At 47.7% G+C, this 20,639-nt stretch overlaps 1 protein-coding gene across 3 annotated transcripts; it reads right to left on the reverse strand.

Annotated features, from left to right (window-relative positions):
- Nucleotides 1–832: 832 nt before the first annotated feature.
- Nucleotides 833–20,172, reverse strand: csgalnact1a (chondroitin sulfate N-acetylgalactosaminyltransferase 1a). 3 transcript variants are annotated; one of them, XM_057019571.1, is made up of 9 exons: nucleotides 20,036–20,172; nucleotides 11,628–12,824; nucleotides 9,324–9,540; nucleotides 8,492–8,593; nucleotides 4,162–4,340; nucleotides 3,854–3,948; nucleotides 3,614–3,695; nucleotides 2,045–2,372; nucleotides 833–1,992 (listed from the first exon to the last, which is right to left on the reverse strand). In XM_057019571.1, the coding sequence occupies exons 2-8, from the start codon at nucleotides 12,400–12,402 to the stop codon at nucleotides 2,077–2,079; spliced, it is 1,746 nt and encodes a 581-aa protein (XP_056875551.1). In that variant the 5' UTR covers nucleotides 12,403–12,824; nucleotides 20,036–20,172; the 3' UTR covers nucleotides 833–1,992; nucleotides 2,045–2,076. The 3 variants fall into 3 exon arrangements, with proteins under 3 accessions (XP_056875551.1, XP_056875549.1, XP_056875550.1); XM_057019569.1 differs by having other exon boundaries at nucleotides 833–2,372; XM_057019570.1 differs by having other exon boundaries at nucleotides 833–2,372; nucleotides 20,023–20,172.
- Between the last annotated feature and the right edge of the window lie 467 nt (nucleotides 20,173–20,639).

A 20,639-nucleotide genomic window follows, 5' to 3' on the forward strand; every position in this document is an offset into this window, starting at 1 on the left:
CGGTATGTCGTGTTTCTGGAGGATCCTCCTAAACTTCTCTGAGACTCCAGACAGGTAGGGGATGGAAACGCTGCGACGTTTGTTTCTCTCCTCCTCTCCTTTGCTGAGGTCTCACTTTCTTGAGGTCTTGGTGAAGGCCCAGTCTGGGTAGCCACATGTTTTGAGAGCTGTCTTAATGTGGTCCTGTTCCTTCTTCCTGCCTTGGGATGTGGTGGGTATTTCTCTGGCCCGGTGTTGGAGAGTTCTGATCACTCCCAGCTTGTGTTCCAGTGGGTGGTGAGAGTCAAACTGAAGGTATTGGTCGGTATGTGTAGGTTTTCTGTAGACTTTGATGGTGAGATTTCTGTCCTCAGTGATCTTGACTGCACAGTCCAGAGAGTGCTAACGACTCTCAGGTGACCACCCAGATCATTAGCATGCAGATGGTCCACAGGGGCTATACATTTTCAAGCTCTCTCCCCAGCGATTTCAGAACTGAAGAAGCCTTCTGGATAGAAGGCGAAACGTTTTCAAGAGAAGAAACCCAGTCCTTTTGGATATCGTATGTTTAAGCGTTATTCTCAAATGTTTATATTCCGTTTTGACAAATTGTGTTAATTACTTTGATCAAAGATGTTCAAACCCTTTCAATGCTGTGTGATTACTAATATTATAATATAAATATATATCGAGATGACACACCATATTAAGATGCAACAAAAAAAAACTGTTTAATTTACATTGTTCTGTAATTTTTCGTTTTTATAAATAAATTGTTTAAGCATTTTTGGTCTCCATCTTTGTTCCTAGATGTGGAAGCACCTAAAGTTGATTAAAATAAAATACATACAACTTCCTTGTATGTGTATTTATTGAAATCATTTACTTAAAGAAAACAAATACTATCAATTCACTTATAATGGACATTCGCCGTGATAATGGATGTTTCATTTATATTTTTTCTTTTCTAAGTGCCTTTTTTCACATCTTTGGTCATTCACTCATTTTGATAGACTGAGGAAGCACAGAAAGATTTATGACAGAGCTTTAAAGAGAACAGCAGGAGAGGGGGAAAAAACCCACACTGCTCTAAAACTCACATTTGATAGAAAATATTAAAATCAATATATTCTGACTTAAGTTAAGTCATTGTCAATATCAGGACAGTGAACATAATCATCAATCATCATTGTGTAGTCAATATTTATCATCCTTTTATGACCATTATGTGTCCAAGATACCACAATAAATCTACATTTTACCAATTACCAAAAACAACTTTGAAAATAAACATACCTTCAGACCCTTGTTTTCTTTTAGGCTTAAGTAATTGAACTGATAAATACAGTGGAAACATAAACCACCATCCATGCCAGCCTACTACAGAAAGTTTAACTCGTCTGCGATTATAAAATAATGTCAAATATAAATAAAAGAGTGCTGATCAATAATTTATATTTAAAATGGATTTACGATGCAATTCCTGGCTTCAAACGAGTCCATCATCGTTTCATGGCAAGCGTGTTATCCACCATCTCACCAGGAGGTGTCGCTGTTCCTCTATAATACTGGTTCAATAGTCTGACAGCTGATTTTCTGTCGACAGAAACAAACCCTCCCAGTAAAGCAGCAAAGAACTTTGCAGTATGCACACAGACAAAGATTATGCACACAGTGAGATTATACCAATGATAAGGAGGGATGGAGTGTGTTCTGAATGTAAAAACAAAAAAGGCTGTGATTCAGAACACGGGGAGAAGGCACGCAATTCAAGGAGGGTCCATAATTCAAAGTTACGGCTTTCTGTCAGAGAGATTACAAATATAAATTAAACAAGAAGGCAGATGTTTCAGATGGGAGATCAAATGAGAAACGGAAGCTCATTGTTTGTTAAGAATTAACAGTTCAGTTACTTTGAATTTGCTTCATTGTCAGAGCAGAGAATAATCGCTGATTCACCTTTCATGCTAAGCTAATGGACTAGCAGATGGAGAAGAGAGCAGTCCTGGTTTCCTCCGCTTTCCTTCAGCAAAGGAAATGTTTAAATCTGCACTTTTCAGTCAGCGTGTGGGCTTTAAAGTCAGCCGGTCTCGAGTCTCATGTTTTCTTGAGGTTTGCCCCTTGCTGCTGCTTCTGTTTCCGCAGGTGAGCTTCGATCTCGTGCCTGAAGAACAGCATTCCCAGCTGGCCGTGCGAGGCCTCGTTCATGGCCTTGGACTGCATGCACATGCGGTACTGGTCCGGCGGCAGCTCGTCAGCGCAGTGTTTCTCATGCCACAGGTGGAAGAGACCTCGGGCCGGCGTCCGGATCACAAGGAGGTTGCTGTGGAGGTACTTCCTGTACAGGTGGACGTCCTCACCACCCCATCCTTTGATGTCAATGTCAAAACCTCCTGATTATGAAAAAACCCAGTTAATTAGGCCTCATTACTGCAAACAGTGCTCCCTATTTTGATATGCAAACATTTCTCAGGGTAGATTGACTCTTGGAAATGCTGATTGAGGGGCCTGATTACATTCTCAGCGTGTGATCAGAATCAGGTTCTTTTTAATCTGCAGGGCTGTTTCGTCCCAGGGCGGCAGAGAAATTTTAAGACCGATGGCGCGTTCTGCACAACAGTTTTGGCAGGCGTGTTCAGACCTGCAACTTTAAACAACACACGCGCTTGAGTCCATGCATGTTCCTGCTGTTTTAGTGCGACACGTGTGTCTCTGTCGCCTGTGCTGACGCAGATAAACAGAGATGGCTGCACTTAGAGCCCGGCAGATACATTCGATTCCACCTTTTTCTGTAAAATAGCCCGGCCATTTCAGAAAGAACACCAAATGCACAGCCTAAATGTGCTCTTAAAAGGGAAAAAAACCCAGTTTAAATACCTCCCTTTCCTTTTGTTGTAATCGGTACAAAAACAAAAGTACAATTCAGAATAACTCAGAAAACACATGATTTGTTATTGCAATACATACAAAAAGTCCTAAAAAGGTAGAAAAACAGCACAACGCACCACAATGTTGGATCTTGCTTGGTTTTCGACACATTGGGCCCATGTTGCTAAACCGACTGTTGCTGATGTGGTTTTTGCAGGATGTCTCAACAGGTGATGTTAAAATTGGCTGATGTTCGCTCCAGATGTGCTAAGTTCTGAACGCCGGGTCTTTTATGCTAAACTAACAAAGAAAACCACACCTAAAGACCCACTGCTCCTCTTAAGATGGTCTCCATCAGTGGTTACACAATACTGACCTAGACGGAATATTATATGTGAATATTATCTGAGCCCTGTAAAAAATGAACCGCTTCAAACCGAACCAGTATTGAGAGCTAATCTTCCTCTCCCAAAGCACAGAGGGAGCCTGAGTTTATGAGATCTGATCTGCATGGACGCTGCCCTGAGCGGCCCAATAAAATCTCCTCTCAGCTCAGGAACACTCATATAATTCATAACTATTTGTGTTCTGGTGTTTTTCATATCCATTAAGCTACGGCTCCATTAGCTTAGCGCAGAGTGTGTGATCGCTGTTGGGGAACTCATTTCCATCCTGCGTGCTGTAACAGATAATTAACCCCTGAAGCAACAGTTTAGAGTTCCGCTGCCTCCTCCCAGATGCAGTGAGCGCGTTGCTTCATATTTACCTATGTTTATGAAGTCCGACCTGTACTGGCAGGTCATGCCGAAACCGAAATCCCTCCAGAAGCCCGTGTCTTTCTTAATCACCTACAGGAGAGAAAAAAGAGTGCAGAAGTCAGAGGCAAGGCCATGGTGCCTCGGAGGATTTGTAGGGCTAGCAGCTGCAGAAGGAAATATGGCCACTGCTCTTGCCGCAGATTAATATTTTCCAGGGTGAGAGGATGGATTTGATGGGCGGGGGTTACCAGCTGTTGCTCCACAGGTGGGACGTGTTCAGGACTTCCATAGAGCAGGGTGGGATTGTACTGGCTGAACAACACTGGGTAGAACACTTTTCTGCCTGCAGGGGAACCAGATGACATGATGCTGAAGGGGCTTTTTTATCAAAACTTCTGAGAAGCTGAAGCGCAGCTGAGGTTTGAAATACAACCTCAGGGTGGGGGAGCTGAGGAATGCATCACTGTGCGAGTCCTCACAAAGATAGCAGCATAACCATGAGTGTGTGTCCGTGTGTGTGTGTGTGTGCATGTGTGTGTGTGGGGAGGGGTCTCACCGGGCTGCGTGTTGAGCCGGCAGGTGTTGAGGAAGTCAGGGGTGAAGTAGATGTCGACGTCGCAGAAGAAAAGCAGCACGTTGCCTCCCTTCCAGGCCCGGGCACCAACGTCCAGCCCCCGTCCCCGAGAGAACTCCTCGTCCAGCTGCAGCAGAGTGTAGTTTTTAAAACGCACTTCCCTGCAGTGACACACGCACACAGAGAGGATTTGATGCGGGGAACCAGAAGGCATTCCATTTTTTCTTTCACTATTTTACCCAGTATATTGAGAACAAAAAAAGAGCTTATTCAAGCCCTCCAGAACTGGAAGGAGAAGAGAGCTTTTTCATTTCCTGGAGGATAATAAAGACAGTTGCTGCACCGTAACACAGTATGACATGCGTCACTGCTGTTTTTTTTAGATTTCCCGTCTCCATCACACATGTTTGAAAGCCTGATGTGCACTGCGATCCTGAAATCAACGTCTATTCTTGCAGAAGAGGCCTTTAACCCTCCCCACAAACACAAACATGAGCGCTGTGGAAACTTACAGGCAGAAGATTTGAACAAAACTGCATATGATGGAACTCAGGGGGGTTTCGCAACAAAACTTTGACCCGTGGATTACTGCGGCCCTGGTAATCCTTTGTTTTCAGCTCCAAACGCCTGTAATAATTTCCACCCAAATATTACATAATGGCTGCAGAAGCTGAGCCAGGGGCACCACTGACTAGAACCCAAAACAACCTTTTACTGGGACTAACCCATCACTTCCTCAGGGTACAAAACCCCGCTCCAGATGCGGACAGCTGTGCCTCTTTCTCTTAAATCCACACTGGCGGTGACTAATGCTTCGGTCACGCTGCCATACGATCGCGCACAGACTCGGGAGCGTATGTGGACTCGCTTTGAGAGAGGTTACAATTGGGAACCTGATCTGACCTGCGCCGGATGACGCAGCGCACGTGGGAAAGGTGGACGGGCACAAATGTGTACGTGCTCATCTGCTGAGGCCCTGTCCTCCCACACCGCTCCGCCACCAACCCAAACAAGAGCCGATCTGTTTTGCCGCGCGCCCGGCGTCCCCGGAGACGCTGGCCCGCCCACTGGCTCCGCACTCCCCGCAGATGGTGCAGCCGGAGCACAATGGCTCCGTTTGACTCTGACAATATTAGTGCAGAGGCCGCTACGCACGCACGTCGACTCAGCGTCGCAGCTTTAATGAGGCGTGAAGAAAACCGAATACAGTTTCGGGGCGTCTTCAGGAAGAGTCAGTGTCACACTCGTTTCAGGCAAAACTGAATTTGCAACTATTGAGATGAAGATAAAAGATGACTTTGCTCTACAAATAGAACCCGACGAGCAGGAAGCGAATGTGCTGACTTCTCATCAGCTACCATGCTAACGATACAAGGTCACTTCATAGAGCAGAGGGGGGGGGTGCTCAGTTTTTTAATTCATAACTACTTCTAGCTTTGTTCATTTTATACAAAGACATAAAAAGTCATTTTCCTCGGTGCAGATGTAATATCTGGTCCCTAATACTGGCTAAACTATCAGGAAGAGAAGCATTCTGCACCATCATCGTGGATCGTCTCTGCGGGCGGCCTGATCCTGTTAGTTCTGCTCGGGACGAGGAGGGGACTCTCCTTTCTCTCCCTCAATCTGCTTCCCCGTGTGACCACTTCTCTCTATTTGCTTATGTGTGGTTGCAGCTTGTGCTCAGTGACTGTGAAAAGTCTTTACAGTGCACCTCCTATATGCTGCCACTTTTAAATCGAAACACATTTCAGATGCCAGCGAAGGGCCTTTTTTCCTTATAATCCATGCTGGCTGCATTGGTTTTAAGGCGTTTGGACAGAAACGTCTCATCGATTTGAAGGAAATTTCAAATTTATCAGCTTTCCAGGAACTGATGTGGTTGAGTAAACAGAGAGAAAAATGTTGATTGGCCAGAAAAGTGGTAGGATGGTCGAGATCTGCAGTTCATTTAGGGATGGCTGGCAGCTGGGGCCTGCGGTCGCAGCACAGGGCCCCCTTTCTGCTGCCGCTGGAGCCGTTTTTAGACCCCTCGTTCAGGTATTTCGTCTCGCCTCTGCGGGAATGTCACGATGCCCTGCGAGGAGATCGACTAGCGAACCTCTGAGGAGGGGGGCGGTGCGGAGCTGCAGAGTGCACGTTCTACCGTCCCAAACAGAGTGGAGGTGGTGAGGTGGTTAGCAAATGCAGCATGTGCCTTTATCACCTCTCTTCATTGCTAACGTGGGTCCAGAAGGACAGGGAAGGGGGGGTGGGGGGGGGGGGGGCTGTTTTCCTCTGGGCAAAAAGAAAATGAATAGGGTGAAATCTGAACGCTCATAAAGCACATTTATTTCACTCCTCCCGCTTCCTCTGCATTCCAGCTGGGTTTTTGGGGGCAGAAAGAAAAGGTGATTAAAAGTCTGCGCGTGTAATGGAAAGGTAAGCGTAAGCTATAAAAAATGTACGATGAAAAATGTGTGATGAACTCACTCTGAGCCCTCAGGATGTTTTATGAGCTGTGAGGAGCTTACAGGTGAGGGTCTTACTGAATCTCTAAAAAAGGGGATTTGTTCTCCGCTCCTTCCCAACACGATGATGTCCCAGACACCCTTCGCCCGACGGTATTCAGTCACTTCCTCGGAACTTTGGGGGGGGGCTCCTCAAAGCTGAGCTGTGAACTGACGGGAATTCCACATTGACATAACAGGCCCGCAGGAGAGACTGACGAGTGGACGGGAACGAGCGAGGGACCCGTCTCACTCCTCGGTCCTCCGTACGATTCCCGGAACCCATCTGTCATCTGAGCGTCCTGCTTCCTTTGATCTCCCTGCAGATGCTCAAAGAGTCCGTCTACACTCCCGCTGAGTGTTTAAGCTGCTCCTGTGCCTTCCTTTCTCGGGCGAAATTAGTGTAACTTGCTATAAAACGGTGCGTAACCTCAGATCGCTGATGAGTGTTGATGTGTTGGACAAAGTTGGTGAGTACAGGACGCACGCGAGCACGTCAGAGCTTCAGTCGTGGTCACGCGCAGCTTTCCTGCGGCTCTCGAGCCGAGTCGGGCTAAAAAAAGGAACCCGTTGAGCAATGTGCCACCGCACCACATCTGAAGGCAGGACTGTTTACAGCTCCTCCAAAGGGCCACGCAGGAAAAGAGGAAAAGACAGAGGGGGTCAGAGGCGACAGACTGCTGGGGGGAGCGGCGTGGGGAGACTCTACAGATGTTCTCAAAGAGCCCCGATGCAGCTTGTGATTCCACCGCTGTGATAATAAAAACAGCAGGGGCCATCCGGTGATGATTCCCCTTCATTTGGCCACAGCCTGGAAGCCTGACCTAAGAAAAGTGTGCCGTCCATTCTGATTGGGACTGTCGGACATTCCAGGCTGCAGAGAGCTGCACGGGGAGAAAATTACAGTGTTCTTCATCCAACGCTCTTCTTTCATTCGGACCATTTGTTCTCCGGCTGAGGTTGAACAGGGTGTTCCTCCAACAGCTTTCCGCTCCGTTTTCTCTTCGTTTGCTGCCTTCGTTTTATCGAAATGGCGCCATCTTCGAAGTTCACTTTGCCGCTTTTGAGGCACAGCGAGGGACAAAGGGACGCAGTGTGATACAAACGAGTGATTCAAGGCCTCACAAAAACCTAGAGGACTGGGAATCGACAAATGTCACCATGGCAACCACCCTGGGGGGGACGAAATATGCATCTGCATCCACGGCGGATGAGAATCCCCGATCAGTTGGCAGCGACCGTTCCCGGAGGTGTGGGTGTTGAGGGCCGCGCGCATGGGGTTGAGCACTAGTCAAGGATGATCACAGGTCTGTTGTAATTTATCTGAGCTGGGAGCTCTCAGCCCCTCCGTGTGGGTGGTGCAGCGCTCCATTATTCATCAGACAGCCAGAAACTGAGCCAGAAGGTGTGCGAGCGAGTGTGTGTGTGTGTGTGTGTGTGTCCTCACATTAACTACATATTGAGTACCAAAACCCTCATCCTACTAGCAAAGTGGGGCCATTTTGCTGGTCGAACAACTTCAAAGGACTGTTGGAGGACTGTTTAAGACATGTTTTTAAGGTTATTGTTGGGTGTGGGTTGGGGCTTGGGGAGTTAGTTGTGATGGCCAGGGTAAGAAGCTGGGTAATGTCTATAGACGTCCCACAAAGATAGGAATATGAGAATGTGTGTGTCGACATGAGAAAGGGAGACTAAGAACAAAACGTGAAAAGAGGCTTCTGTGTTTAAAATGCTGTGAGCTTCTGAAAGCAGCCCTGCATAAATTGCGTCTGTTCTTTTTTTTTTTTTCGGCCTCTGATTCAAAGCCTTCGCTCCCGGCCTACCTGGACGTGTTCTCCAGAGTGCTGCGGACTTCGCTCATCTGCTCTTTCCCAAAATACACCACCGTCAGATGGACCCGGCCGTCCTGGCGCATGCAAACCTCCCTGTGCACACGCACAAAGGCAGAGAGGAAGCGACATTAGAGACAAGAGCGCTTTCAAAGCGAGCAGAATTAAATTACAGGAAGGATGGAGGAGCTGGGATTCATCCTTAACCCAGATCATTAATCTAAGCACATCTAATTTATTCATAAACAGATTGAATCATGTATTTAGAGAACACGATGGCCAACATTTGGTCATAATCGGAGAATGAATTTCCCGAAATTGACGGCGTCTTAAGTTTCTTTTTAAGAAGGGAAACATCTTTAAAAGCATCTTTAAAGGTCTGAAGCTGCAGAACAGGAGAGTGTGAAAAACACACATCGCTGTCAGACAAACACACACCTTTAATATGGACAAGAACGTGTTTGCTCTGCAAGCAAGAGTCTTTAAAGTAAGTAGACTCCTCACCGCGCTGCATATCGGCTGGAGCCGCTCTGCCCAGGGGGGTGTTTTAATGGGCTGCAGCCCTGCCGCTTAGCAGGATTTAGCATGTGAAAAGAGCGGCGATAAGCAGCAATAAAGACATCAGATGTGCTTTCTCCACCGACGGTGACGTGGCAGAAGCAGCTCATCAACAATCCGTCATGTCTCGCCGCGTCGGATGTTAATTGAGGTGTTAAAAGTATTAAAACCAAGCATGAAACTCATTTCCCCATTTTTTTCCCCTCATTTCCTCAGATCAGATCGCGTCTCTGAATTAGCTGGGAGGAAGAGCACCGAGCGGCCCCACCTGAAGTTGTGCATGAACTGTTTGAACTTGTCGATGCGCCTGGACAGGGGGACCACAATGTTGATGGGGATGCTGGCGGCGTCCAGTCTCTCGTTCCTGACCTTCATCAGGGGCCCAAAGGGACGGAAGAGGACCAGGCGGCGGAACTCGCTGCTGGACTCCCCCCTGAAGATCAGCTCGTACATCGTCCCCTTGTCCTTCTCCGTGCGGCTGATGCCTGAAATAACATCATTCAGTGATTCATATGAAATCTGGACAGAGTTCAAATACAACAGATAGATAAAAGGTTCAGTGTCAACACTTTGTTCGCCACCAGGATTCTTGTTTTTGCCTTTTGCCCCGAGTTTGGCTCTTTGGTTGAATTCTTTGGAATTGCTGTGGGTTCAAGAGTCAATGATCATGTGGTTTTTCGTTTTGGTCTCTATTTTTACACAGCATCATTTTTAGCGACTTTGTTATCAGCGACAGAAGTTTGTGGGGAAAGTGAGGACGCACGAGGTCCCATGTGACTCCGTCTGCAGTCTGCTGTTGCTGGGAAAGGGAGCCAGAACTGAGCACACAAACACTGCGGCGCTTCTGCTACACCAGAACAATTTGCCTCCTTGGATCTCTTTCTCCTCCACAGAGGCTGTTTGTCAATTTTTTCAGCCATCGTAAAGATTGAGGCCGGAGTGGTTTAGAAGAAATGGGAAATGAAACACAAAAAGCGAGAAGAGAAACCTGATAGAAATATCACTGCGCAGTCTAAACTTAACCCAGGTTAAAAAAAGTGAAGAGCAATTCAGAAAGAATGGCCGCAGGCACAGATTTATGCTACCATAGAAGAAACTAAATACTTCCCATTAAGCTTTCCCAGCTTCCCCTGATGGCCTCATTTCCCAGTTGGACTCGATAAGAGTTGATTTGGTAAATATCTTAAATAATTTAGCCTAAAACGTCTTACTGGACTCCTCCGTCCGTCTAAATACAGAGCCTGTCCACTCTGCATGTCCTCGCTGTTTGTGTGCAGTTTCAGCTGGCTTGTTCGCTAATGCAACCCTGAAAGCTTCCCCGAAGATCTTTTTTTGTCAGTCTAACAATCCCGACCGTGCTCGTCGGGTCAGCTGGATAAATCCCAGCTTGTCCAACATTTTCTTAAAAGAACTCAAAGCCCGTCGTGGAGAAACAGGAGCAGAGGAAGTCTGCCGTTTCCGTACAGACTGACTGTAGTCTGTTACGGTGTAGCTTGGTAAAGGAGAGGTTGTTTATGTATAGAAATGGATGCATAAACAAGCACAGGACCACACGCAGTCTCGTATACGTGTGAGGAGCACATCACAGTGACAGATTGTTCTTTTCCTCTCAGCCAGATGCCCCATTCCTCAGTTTAAGGTCTCCCAACCATTCAGACAGTGAAGTGGCAAATGACCTTCAACGAGCAGATCACACACACACACACACACACACACACACACACACACACACACACACCACACACACACACACACACACACACACACACACGTACAGTGTTTGAAAGATGCTCCGTATGAATAAGGAGCAGCTGTGCTCATTTCCTGATGCCGCAGCACAACAAACACGCAGGATATCCTGGCTGCACTTGTGCACAAACACTCACTTATTTCTGACCTTCTAGGGATTCTTGGGCACAATACACATCAGAATCCTGGGGTTTGGAAGGAAAATAAATGCTTGAAAAAACTAAATTCAACCGGAGCAGCGTCTCTAGGGAGTTTGGTTGACACGGCGCTAATTTGTTTTCCTAATCACAACATGCCGACAGACGTGTTATGTCAGACAGAGTGTGAGACAGATGCAAAGAGCATGTTGCCCGTGAATATATGTCCCACTGAGGGATGCGCAGCTGAGCATAAACACCCAAATTAATACTCCAACAGGCTAAAGTGTGTCACGCTGGGTTCAAATCACAGCAGAGCGCCATTAAATCTTTAACAACCTTTCAAATTCCAGCTTCAAAATGACGGATTCCGTTTAGTGTTTCGATGAAAACTCTGTGAATTGTCTTCACTGCTTGAATTTACATCACAGAGTAAGGTCTGGCTCAGCCCTGCCCCTGACCTGCAACTGGAGCTTTATTTCCTCAGTCAGAGTCTGAGGTTATCTTAAAGCTTCTCCCACACAACGCCATGGAAACGTCCGATGATGTCATTCCAGCATGTTCGGCGCAGAACAGGAACTCACAGTGCCGTTTAAATACTTGGTTTAGCTTAACAGGTGTTAACAGAAAATGTCTCAGAAATACGCGAGTCTGGTTTCTAGAATAGTCAGTAAAGATTTTCTCACCTTCGATGAAGTCAGATGGCGAGTACACTTTGCTTGTCAGAGCCTTTTCGGCTGAATTCTTGCCGTCTTGCTGGGACGACAGCGTGTTGAGGCTGTGCAGGGCCGTCTCCAGGACCTCCCCCAGCTCATCCCTCCTGTCCTTCCTCACGGGCTTCTCCTCGGGGTGACGCGTCAGCCCCATCTCCAGCTGGTAGACCCTCTGCAGGGTGAAACTCTCAAACGGCACCACCGCGTACTCGCTCGACAGTCGGGTGCCGGCCGACACCTCGGCCCTCGACAGCTGGCTCCGGAGATATTCCCGGAGGTCGGCCTGTTGGCTCTTTGGTCCGTGTGCCTCCCCGAAACCCCCGCCCTGTGAGGCAGCCCCAGTGTCGGACCCCTCTGGTAGGCCTGTCTTAATGCTCTCTTGGACTCCCTTTAGCTGCTGGCTGCGCTCCTGCAGAGCCTCTTTGAGCTGAGCTATCTGCTTCTTTAGGGACGAGATGTGGAGGCGGTGCTGCTCCTCACGTTCTTGGAGGAGCGCTTGGTAGGACTGAACACCGGGAGGTCCGCCGTTCTGAGCAGCCCGGGCCTTCCCTGGCCCGGCGTCTCCTGCTCCCGTGCCGCCCAGGCTGGGGTGGACGGGACCGGCCCGGGGCAGAGCGTGGCTCAGCGGGTGGTTGTCAGAGTGCGGAGGGCTACAGCTCATCAAATAGAGGAGCGACAGGGAGCAGCACAGGAGCACCAGCACGCCGCCTACACGGGAGACCCAAGCCAGGAGTCCGCGCCGCAACATCGCTGCATGTATTAACACTCGCGTTGAAAAGCCATGCACACACACCCACCAATATCATGTAACTTCACACACTCCAGCCACGATGATAAGAGTCCATTGGTGATTGTGTTCCATCACCCAGTGGAGGAGGGGGGGGGGGGCGGCTTCTTATCAGTATGAACTCATTAATCAGATTAGGTCATTACCTCCTCGGGCTCAGATGGACACTCGTTTTGTCATCGCACGGTGAATTTACGGGGTCTTATCAGCCCGACGCTGCTCACATGTGACTCATGTTCACATGCGCTCTCTCCGTCTGCCTCGGTCAGGTCACGATGTCTTCGTCTCGCCGCCACCCCCTCAGTAAATGTTGCGTAGCAGCTGATTATCCCGCCAGCCTGGGTGAGGCAGGGTGAGGGTGATGCAAATGTTTTTCTTTTTTCCTGAGAGAAAACCCAAAAAAAAGAGAAAACAATACAATGAGTCTTAACATCTGAGCCAGCGCCGCTCACCAGGCGTCGTTTCAGGGTCCGAAATACCCCAGGGTTAGTTTAGGACGGCGAGGGTTTGATTTAACCTTCCCAGAGGACTGCAGCTCCTGTGAAACAATGTTGTCACTGACGTGTGAGAATACGCAAAGGCGTGTGCTTTAAAACAACAAACGGCAGCTTGTGTTTTCAGTGGACGCAGAGGAAAAATAACAGGCCCAGAGGTGCGTGTCTGTCTATCTAACAAGTGTTGAACTCTTTCATTTAGCCTTCAGATATAACACCACTCACTGAAATGACAGCATCTTTCCTATTTAAAACCATTACAGTCGTCAGGAGGTATTTTGTAAAGGGGCGTTTGCCGGACTGATACAGATGCAAAGTTTCCAAAAACAATGTGATACTTGAGGGTGTTTGAGGACCATATAAGTCTAACAGTGGTACGAGTACGCACGGAGGATGGACGGGAAAGATTAGCTTGTATTAAATGACCATCTACATTGGAAAATATGAAAAATAAATACAGAAACGGTGAGTGTTGAGTCCTCAGAATGCACATCTATGTATGCTGCTGTGTGTTTTTTAGGAATGCGTTTGGGTGTCTGACTTTTGCTGCGTATCTGTAAATGTATCTCACAGTCAGCCCTTTGACAGAGGAGCGGCTCCTAATGAAAGGATTAGTATATGGCAGGAGTGAATACAGGACTGTGTTCCGACACACGGCCAAATCAGCAGAGACGAGGCGCCTTTCCAGCGGGACCTCCACTGAGAAGGATGGCTCCGGGGGTAAAGGGAGCGAGGGCGATCTCGTCATTTCAGTTACGGGAAAGTTCTGCCGGTGTCTTCGTAAGAGTTCATAAATCCTCAGGAAAACACAGCTCGGCTTTATTAGCGTGGTGACGCTTTGGTAACTTTGGCAGGCTCGCCGGCCGCTCTCGTTACCATGGCGTTCATGTGATCTCAAGTTGGGAACCTTGAAATAATTACATCACCTCTCCCAGAAGCCTCTTGGCTTCCTGAATTTAAGGCTTCCTGTTGCTGACTCCCAACATCAAGCAGAGCCAGTGACCAGAAGCTGTGCACATGTGAAAACACACTTTATCCTGAGAGTCTGGACATCAGGCTGCGTTTTATTGAGCACGGAGCAATACTGCAGCATACAGATTCTGTATTTAATGAAAAAGCAATGCTCATTACCTCTTTAGTGAAGGATTCATCACTGAAATGAGGTCAGGGGCGCCTGAGATGTACACCAATCACCACTGAGTCTCACTGGGACTGAAGAGTCCATTGGGTCTGGCTTATCTGACCGTCCCTAGCTGGAAACGGGAAACCCAGCAGCTACGGGATCGTGTTTGCAGTTTATTTGTATCGGCCTGTCTAAACAAGCATCTGTAATTTCCTGCAGCGTGGCGCTGTTGTGATCGCTTGATTCTTATCATGACAAATTGACAGCATGAGGGTGTTTTTTTTATAATCCATCCTCTGTAGTTATCTTTGCTTTGCACTTAATTGTGCAACACTGATACTGTATGATTAAGCATTCCTTTATAAGGTAGGCGTAAAAATATACAAGTTCCTAGTCTGCTACATTATCAAAAACATCCACCAAAGTTGCTAAATTCCCTCCAATTTTGTTTTTTATTTGAGGAAGTTATATGCACAAACATCAGGAAGGGACGCCGATGTGGTGGTTTTGCCTTTTTCATTTCAACTATTGCACGTCGGCTGTTATCAGAGAACAATACAAGCCACATTCAATTGAAGCCATTTGACTTTTGTTTTCCTGTTTCCTGTTTTGCGTGGAGCTGTGTCCCGTCTGAAGGGACGGACCCCCGATACCAGCTCCCTGGCATTTGTATTAACCTGAACCGTTCATGCGAGGCCCCGCCGCGGCCTTCATCACAGCCCACGCTTGACACTTGCAGCGTGCGCTGCCAAATCCCCCTTTGCATGGCAGGACCAATAGATCAACCTGCAGCCGAGCATATTTACCAACAGAGAAATAAATCAGAGGAAACATAATTCTTCCACTTCTTGAAACGACATAACTGAAAAATGTGTTTTGTCCTTGCGCCGCATGCCTCACTACCGGCGAGAGCAGCGGTGGCAGCGGGGAGGGAGACAGAGGCAATAAATAAAAAATCAGTCTGTCATCTGCGAGTGAAAAGCAGAGGAGAGGAAGAATGATGCGGTATTTGCAGTGAGGAGAGAGCTGTAGCGCCTGCCCAGATCACTTCCTCCCCGCCTGCTGCTGCTTCCTGTCTGCAGGGAATAAAGATGTGGATGTCCTTCAGTTTGCATCATTACGTGCACGCGTGCGTGTGTGCGCGTGCGTGTGTGTGTGCGCGTGTGTGTGTGTGTGTGTGCGCGCGTGTGTGTGTGTGTGTGTGAGCAAATTGTCTCAGATTTGCAGCTTGTTTTATGAATGTTTTACCTCTTAACTCTTAACAAGTGTTTGTCTTTTCATCAATATGTTAAAAAAAAAAGACAAGTGTGGTGGAAAAGATTAGGGCAGAGGGAGGGGAAATGCACCAGACTGCAGCTGTGTGTTTGCAGGCTGCCAGAAAAATGCTGCTAATAGAGGAATATTCCGGCTGTGAACGTTGTAGAGGACCAGAATCAGCATCTGTGGTAATTAGCAGACGCAGAAAAACCCTGAGTGGGCCTTTGTACCTACACACACTTTTCAAAGGTCTAAAATGTCAGAGCTGGGCTGTAGGAATCCTACGCTGTATGTTTAGTTGATTCAGGAAATGGGGGGGAGGGGGATTGTGGTCTCAAAATAAATAATGGACACTCTTGTTTATGGAAACAGGGAAATGCGGGGAGACTGAGTGAAGAGGCTAACATCCATGTGAACGGAACGGTAAATCCAAGTCCATCTTTTAGTCTCGACTGATGATTTGTGTCGACTGTAATGTCTCAGATTTGGACTTGATTCTTATTTGCGCGTTTGTAAAGAGTCGCCACCAGGGGGAGCTAGAGGCAGATAGCATCACTTCATAGCTAACTGAAAGAACAGGAAGTGCCCTGACACAACGGCTACCAGGAGCATTATTGGGGACCAATTTAGCTGTGGGGCGTTATTTTTGAGTGGAAAAGTTAAAAGGCGTTAAAAGTTTAAAGTTTCAGCGATCTGTGACAGAACGGCACTGAATATTTACGATTCGTCCTTCGCAGTCACTCGCCATTTCCTCATTTTATGATTCAAAAGGAGCTATTCTTAAAGATGAAGATAGATGCACCGACATTGAGGAACTGGCCTCATTAAGAAGTTCTGCACAACATATGCGTGCGCCAGTAAAGAAAAAGAAGAAAAAGGATCTGAAACACTGAATAGATTCCAAACCACAATAACCACTGAGGTTCCAACTGGAATTTCAGTAAATGGTTGGGCTGAGTGGAGGTTCTGCTTGGAAGTAAAGTAAGCATGTCTTCTTGATGGCCGAAATGCTAACAAGGTCTAGTAGCTTCTATCATTTCGAGCCTTCTTTACGGTCCTCCATGTGTGTCGCACTGATGCAGCAAGGAACAGCACACTGGTGACGTCAGGTGGCCCACACTGGTCGACCTTTACGTGCCCGAGCCCTTTCAAAAGCGACTTTGTGACCCCTTCACATCAGGAAACATCTCGGTCCTGCCCCAGCTGGTCACTCAGAGAACACGTATGAGCTGAAATCATGTAACATCCGCGCCGATCAAATGTGCTTCAGATAGACCGCTCGTTTTTATGCAGGCCCAACTCTCCGTGAAGCGCCGCACAACAACATTAAAAAAAGATAAATCATCACTTTTAGACGTTCTGAGAGGTGTTTCGTTGATTTACGGCCGTATCTGCAGTGATTTGTAAGAACAGAATTAACGCATGTGGAAATGAAACTTCATCAGATGAAGATAAAGTGAGATTTACACTGTAGCTGTCAGCGCGGAGTTCGAGTGTAGCTATGGAGTCGAAACAAACACAGGCCGACGCGCGCCTTCGCAAAAATGCCGCGTCAGGACAAAAGTAACCATGGAGAGGGCTTTAAGAGAGCATGTCATTTCTGTGTTGCATGTAGCGCAGTAGCATCATTTTAGCAGCATCAAGTTGCTGGGAACACGTCCAGAGAAATCCGATCCCGGACTAATACAGCTTCCTGTTAAATAGTGGCGTCAGGCTTAAGTCCAGCAGGAACATGTGAAATGAAGGGGTCCCCTGCTCACATGAGATGACCCCCGATGACATCATGGCGAGCTGCCCGAGGAAACATTATCCCGCTGTTTCCACGGTCTGAGAAGGACACAACAATGATGAGTAAGCGGAGCCGCTCTGATAATAGGCCCGCTGTTCCCCATCAAGCTACAGGACATCGTGATGCTGCCAGAAGGAAATGGATGCGTCACGCGTTGGTATTCACGGTGTTTTCGAAGACGTCGGCGGCGATCGGTGCTTCAAAAAGCGGCTAAGAAGTTTGCGAGAGGCAGAAACTTCGGAAGAGAATTTCTGGAGAGTCTGTTTACAGGAAACCCTTTGATTCATAAATCATTGAAACGCCTCCTGCCTCCTCCACCCGTGCACACGGCCCTGCTTCCAACAGGACGCCTCTGTGATCGCCCCAGCGCCCGCAGAACCGCCCGTGCGTCTGCCTGTCAGCCCCTCGCTCCGTGCCACAGGTCAAGGACAGTCATTTACGCTCGCCTCCGTCAGCGCCAGGGCCCGGTCCCGTCAAGCGGCTCTGTCTGTACCTGCCCTCGAGCCCTCACACTGCAAAAAGAATGAGGAATTTGCTCGCGCGAGGGCAAGACGAGAGGACGGATCAGGGAAGACAGAGGGGAAGACGTCAAATACGCCCAACAAAGACGGTTCGGTGGACGAACGTGACGAAACTGTGGGTGGAAACAGAGGAGACGGGTGGTTCTTTGATCTCTTTCTCCCCCCTCAGGTGGTTCGCCATCCATTCATTAGGGGCTGGTTTCTGCGGAACCTTCCTGTGCACATGCCATCTGGAAGGCTCTTAAAAGAACACCACGTTGCGCTGCTCTCTTTGACTACACGTGGCCCATATTAGCATTCATCAACCAGCACTCCCCCTCTGCCTCTTTTCTCTCCGCCGCTCTTCAAAACGAGCGTCCCAGTTTTATCAGAAGCCCGGTCAGATTGTATTATATGAATCTTTAATGGGCACCGTGGGGAGGAAGTGGATCAATGAAGCAGCAGGATGGATTCATTAGATAAGATTAGACAGATTAGATTTGGGAGATAACTCAGCATGCATATTTTAATGCAGAGCCCAGAGATGCGCTTCACTGGTTCCTTCACTGTTTGGAAAAAGTGATTGGACGGCGATGTGACAAGACGTCCATTTGATGGACTGAACCTGAAGACGGACGACATGAGGGCTCCCAGAAATTAAAGCCAAGTGTCTCAGTCTCCGCAGAGAAAGCAGGCCCACCTCCCCAGACTGACAGCCCAGAGATCTGCTTGAACAAATTGTTTTTCCGTGCGTGTGTGTGTGTGTGTTTGGTGGGGGGGGGGGGTTCTGTGCATCGTTTGCTTAATCAAAAGCTAGAAACAAAGTCACGTGTGTGGCATCAGCTGCCGCCATCTTTGAGCTTTACACTGGAACAATGGGAGGAAGCTGCAACACGCCTTCGTCCTGACTTTGTTTCATATCGGCGGCGTGTTGCTCGATTGATCTCGCGGGGGGAAACCTGGCCCCTGGGCTGGATCCGGGCTTTAGAAAGCAAAAATAGAAAGGCACAATGCAGGTAAAGCGTCGGCCATATAAGGTTAATATGACAGAAGAGATGAGTCAGTGCAATCACATAGAGGATTTATGGAAGAGCATCTCCACATGAGTCATGAGAAATGATGTTTCACATGACGGCAACAGATCTACCGCAGGGAGAAGAGAGATTAGGGAGGAGGATTTTTTAAATCCTATATAGATTCTACAATGTCCCAGGATTGTCTTAACCAAAGAGAAACTGTCTGAGGGGTAAACGGAAACGTTTAGCAATGCACTTGTGAAAGCAGAGCGATAAGATCAGCCAGAGCTGGCTACTTCCCCCTCCTCAGAACAACCGTCACACGGTGGCGGCTACCTGGCCGAGGCCCTTCTCCCCCCCAGAGCTGCTCCAGAGCAGAAGGGCAGCATGCGGTGGCCCCGTCTGACGGCGAGGATCTATGAAAACCCACCAGGATGATTCCACCCAGAGACAGTGTGGCTTCGAGGCAGCGTCCGCTCCAATTGAACCTTTGGACCTGCATGTTGGTGTAAAGCCCCCAGAGGTAGCTCACCAGCACGCCACGGGGCCTTTAGTTAGATTCTATTGCCTGGTCTGTGTGAGAAACATGAGAAAACACACACTTGTGCACTCATGTTGGGGGGCAAATTTACCCTGCAGGCGTTGGAAGCACATTTATGTCATCAACCATCACATCAACTTCTCTCATGGAGGGGGGGGCACACGCATCTACTGTAGTTTATGTGTACCGGTTGCACCCTCCAGGCTAAATAACTAAACAATCCTGCATAATCTCCACCTTAATTCTCCCAGTATGAGAAACAACAGCGCCGGGAGCCTGCATCAAATATTTGTGGGTGCGAGGTGTGGGTTCGTGAATGCGCTAAGCAGGATTAGAAACCATTCCCCCCCCTCCCCGATAAGAATTCCAGCATGCACGGTGTGCATACGTTTCTCCAAACAGAGTCGATCTGTGCTTCCACTGAGAGCGTGTCATTTCATTATCTGGGTCCAAGCAGAAATGACTGTGTATTATGAGAATGTTTCCATGTGACTTTGCTTCCAAGCGAGACTCCCACAATGATAACCCGACGTGTTTACCAACACGTTCATCTTTATTGGGTGTGACGGGGAAACTAATTCCCTTAAAGAATTTATAAAAACCTGCAAACATGCTTCATACGAGAAGAAACAAGCTCATACACGAAGGAATTTGGCTTTTATAGTAAAAGGCCATAAAGTCAGCAAACACAACTGTAAGTACCCATCCAGCACTGCATCTTTCTCATAAATATATTATTAATAAAGCATGTGAATAACAACCACAGACAGACTATTAAGAATTGATGACTCTGATTCTTACATTAGGTTCTCAGCAGGACAAGCAGCATCTTTACTTTTCATTGTTAGTGTGTTTTCTCACCGCCGTGACTGACCTCTGGTTCCGGTTGTCGCTGCCTCAGTCCGTCCCCAGTCAAGGTTTTGATTCGGCCCGATGCTGCAGACCCGTCCTGCAGCTCCCCTCCGGTCCACTTGCCCGGTGCAGGAGCGGGCGTGTGCGTTTGTACCGCCGAGAAGCGTGAAGCTAAAGGTGAAAGAGCCGGAAAATGCCGGAACAGTATGGTGTTGCCTTCAAATTAAAAGCCTCCAAAGGGAAATAGTTATTTTAAACGATTTCAACACAAATGGAAAACAAGTGGACAGGAATTAACGTATCGATGCTACGAAACGTGTCGTTACACATCAATGACATATGTTAGAGAAAGTTTGGAATTTTGTTAGCATAAGAAGCTCGTACGGGCAAGCGAGAGTCTCTGCTGTTTAGGGTTAATGGAGTACAGATGCTTATTTTGAATATGCAGAGAAATAACTGTATTTATTGAATTAATTGGGTAAAAAACGAGTTCAACAACATAATTAAATTTTAAAAGGTTATTTTACTACTTTATACTTAGCAGTCAAAAGCCATTACCTGATTTGATGGTGCAATTATTTGTAGTTGGCCAACTAGAAGAAAAGAAGTCAGAAATATCGTTTCTT

This window comes from Takifugu flavidus, chromosome 20 (assembly GCF_003711565.1).
Source record: "Takifugu flavidus isolate HTHZ2018 chromosome 20, ASM371156v2, whole genome shotgun sequence".
NCBI lineage: Eukaryota > Metazoa > Chordata > Actinopteri > Tetraodontiformes > Tetraodontidae > Takifugu > Takifugu flavidus.